Raw genomic sequence first — 3,366 nt, forward strand, 5'->3', positions numbered from 1 at the left:
ATGTTGCCTGAAGTATTGAATATGTCGCGAATCTATTGCGTATGATGTTCCGTGCACTGTGATGCTTGTGCTGAATTTGAACAATAAAAGTTTTTTATACATCGTCTCTCTTTGCAATATTATACTTAGTGGTCCAAGCAAAGCCAAAATCCTTTTCAGAAAACAGATTGTAGATAAAGGGAACTCACATAATTGTTACTAATACTGAAAACAACAAACGTTTTCATAAAATTTTCCATTTTACTTTTAAGAGTACTGAGTTATTTCTTTAGGTGTGTCGCATTAAAAATAAAACATGCAGTGGGTGCTCCGGCGGCCACTATACTATAATGAAACATTCGTTAAGTAGTTAACCAGGCATAGAGCATTTTTATTCTGAACTTGGTCTTAATGGATAAAAATATCGGCCGGCGTCTAACGTAATCACACTGTGCCCCCTCCCCATAAAAGAAAGAAAAAGAAAGTTGATGAAATCTGCTTTTTTACATTGTTAGAGAATGAGGAGCGTAATGCAGGTATGTGCAGGACACAGCGCACACTTCATCAGCCTCAGGCGCCTCCTGCAATGTTTTGCACGGTTATTTTCGTAGGTTTAACAATGCCAAGCCAAGTGATAATTTTCTTATTCCCATGTGCTGCTAATATGCGACATTGAAAAGGTGACAAAATTTAACCCACTAGATGGTGAACAAGTGTCTCGCTATTTTATTCGCCAGCGGAGCCTGGAATCTAGTTGGGGGGTCTTCAGAAATCTAGGTCAGCTGGATTTTAATAAATGCATTATAACGGTCATTTTAACAAACACCGTCTGTTAGTTTCTGCACGGCGAGAATGGAAAATAAAAGGAGGCGGAAGGCAATGAATGCGGCATTTTGGCGCCCGGTACACGTGACGTGCGTTTCGATAGTTTGTATTCCATAAAAGTAGTACTAACGCATTACTGTCGCAAGAGTGCCATTGATAGTTCTATTTCTTTTTTTAAATTTCATGCAGTTAAAATGAAACATGAGGTATATATAAATAATGTAGGGCGAGGGGGCGGCGCCAAGAGAAGGGAAAGGGGATGCATGCGCGTTAGCCCAGGGCCCCAAGTTTTCTTAAACGAGCCCTGCGCGAATCAACGTCTTGTTCTCCTGCAGCCGATCAACCTGGTTTGCGGACGCGGGACCCTACCTGAGGACAGGCACATAGCGCTCGTCTGCCCCATCCTCAAGTCAGGATGCCCAGCCATCCAGATGAAGGATTACCATCCAGTGGCGCTAACATCTGCGGCAAGTAAGCTCATGGAGCACATGACTTTACAGCGTCTCAGTGAACGGGCCACGGCGGCGGATTTCTTTGGTGAGCAGCAGATGGGCTTTCACGGAATACGGCATACAGAGGATTCTATTTCTAACGTTGTCAGCGTGCTCGAGCACACGAACGAAGTGAGGCAGGTTGAGCTGCGGCTACTTCTGGACGTGGCGAGCTTGTTTGACGTCAGCCGAGCTCCCATTCTCGCGACGCTTGAGAAGGCTGGCGTGGGCGGGCGCTTGCTGATGTTCGGAGCTTTTTGCAGGCGAGCTCCATGCGCATTCGCGTATCGAGGGGTGAGGCGATAGGGTGCTCTCTCGGCACCTCATACGGTGGAGCTAAAAGTGTCCACGGGCTCTGTCTTGTCACGTTTTATGTTCATTTGTCGTTGTCGGCGGTGCTGGGGTGCCTGCCCGCAGGCGCCCGAAATCATGTGAACAAACCATATACGCGGATTACATTGCTCTATGGTACCTTGAACTGCCGAGTGATACTGCGCGCATGCGGGCGCGCCTGCATGGAGCTCTGACGACGGTCAGGGACTGTGTGCGCGGCCAAGCTGTCTCACTCAGCGCGAAGTCCGTCGCAATGGTGCGCTTTCCGGACTCTATCAAGTGGCCATTGCCGCTCACACTGGACGCGACTCTCCTGCCAGGGTGACGTTCGATGCGGTGCCCAGAGGTGGACGAAAACCACCGCATTTATTTCCAATCCGCGGCGACCAAGGCCTGCCTGCAGAAGAAGAGAACCACCGCTGTCGTGCACAGGTACACTGCTCGAGGCCAGGGCATCTCTAAGCAAGCCGCACGGCGGCTGTAGAATTGTGTGGCGGTAGGGACAGCTCTCTATCGCTATCGCTTGTCGCGCTGCGCAAATCATGCTGGAGGAAGCTAGAGGTTAGCGTTGCAAAGCGTTTCGCATTTCCTTCAGCCTCCCTCAGAACTCTGAATGCGCAGCTACCCTAGCCGAGACAGGCGCGTGGCCCTATACAACTTCAGGCCACGAGGCGGGTGGCGGCCCGCTCTTGTAGCTGCTGCGAAAGCACCGGTGCTCACGCATGGGAGCAGTACTGCTAGATTACGAGCAGCGCACCAGTGCCACGCCCCTCGGTGGCCTCTGCTCTCTCTGGCCCTGTGCTATGGAGGTCCAGCGGCAAATCGTCGCATCACCGGAAAGCACACCACACCGCTCTGTGCAGTGCACTAGCAGACTGGAGTCGTTATTTACAAGGATTTTTACACCACCTCCTCGTCTACACTGATGCCTTCGTGGCCAGAGCTGCTCGCTAGTCGTGGCGGCTACCATTCCTGCCCTGCAGCTGCACAGGAAACTGCACGTGATATCCCTGGGTTCCCCCACCACGCCGGAGCTGCATGGTCTATGCCTTAGCCTGAATCTCCTGCTCGAAATCACTCCTCCGCCACCCGGGTGTGCCCAGCTGCGCGGCTCCTGACCCACCCTCAGCCTCCTTCGAACCACCGGCCGAGGAACTCCGCCGCTGTGCCAGATTCGCGTTCGCCTCGAGCGCCTGGTCAAGCGCGGCAACCCCATGCGCGCATAGTGGATCCCCGGTCACTCCGGAATCGAGTACAACGACCCCACCGACGAGCCCCTCGCCATGGAGGACGTGCGGGGAGTAATCAACGACCACCTCCGGACGCAGTACCCAGATCCGCGCATCGTATGAGGTAAACACAATCACAGCGTTAGTGGCCACTCACTTAGTCAGCTACAGTGCCCAGTGACCCTCTCTACGTGCATTGGATCTGCGTGGCCAGTGGAACGACCGATGCGGCACGGACTCACGACCAGGGACGTGCTTGATGGCGGCGATGTGGTATAAATCCTCGAACATCTTCTACTACTGAACAATATAGCCAAACGGGCGAGTTGGTGGAACATGCTGAATGGAAAAGAGCGCAAGAGATAAACACCAAAGCAGAAAACAACAGGACGAGCGGTCTTCTACTGCACTGCGCCGTGCTAGCCGAACCACGCCTCTAGTTACTGGCGGCGTACAGAACGCATGCAGGGTGTAATCCCGGAAAGCATAGCTGGGCTCCTCTGGCCGCC

General features: G+C 52.5%; 1 protein-coding gene across 1 annotated transcript; it reads left to right on the forward strand.

Moving 5' to 3' along the window:
* Window positions 1-509: 509 nt before the first annotated feature.
* Window positions 510-2,980, forward strand: LOC146172529 (uncharacterized). The gene is made up of 3 exons (XM_084585787.1): window positions 510-515; window positions 1,140-1,520; window positions 2,855-2,980. Exons 1-3 carry the CDS (start codon window positions 510-512, stop codon window positions 2,978-2,980), a joined length of 513 nt encoding a protein of 170 aa, XP_084441913.1.
* Window positions 2,981-3,366: the final 386 nt, after the last annotated feature.

This window comes from Amblyomma maculatum, unplaced genomic scaffold (assembly GCF_055883805.1).
Source record: "Amblyomma maculatum isolate TAMU_Amacu unplaced genomic scaffold, ASM5588380v1 scaffold_13, whole genome shotgun sequence".
Classification (NCBI taxonomy): domain Eukaryota; kingdom Metazoa; phylum Arthropoda; class Arachnida; order Ixodida; family Ixodidae; genus Amblyomma; species Amblyomma maculatum.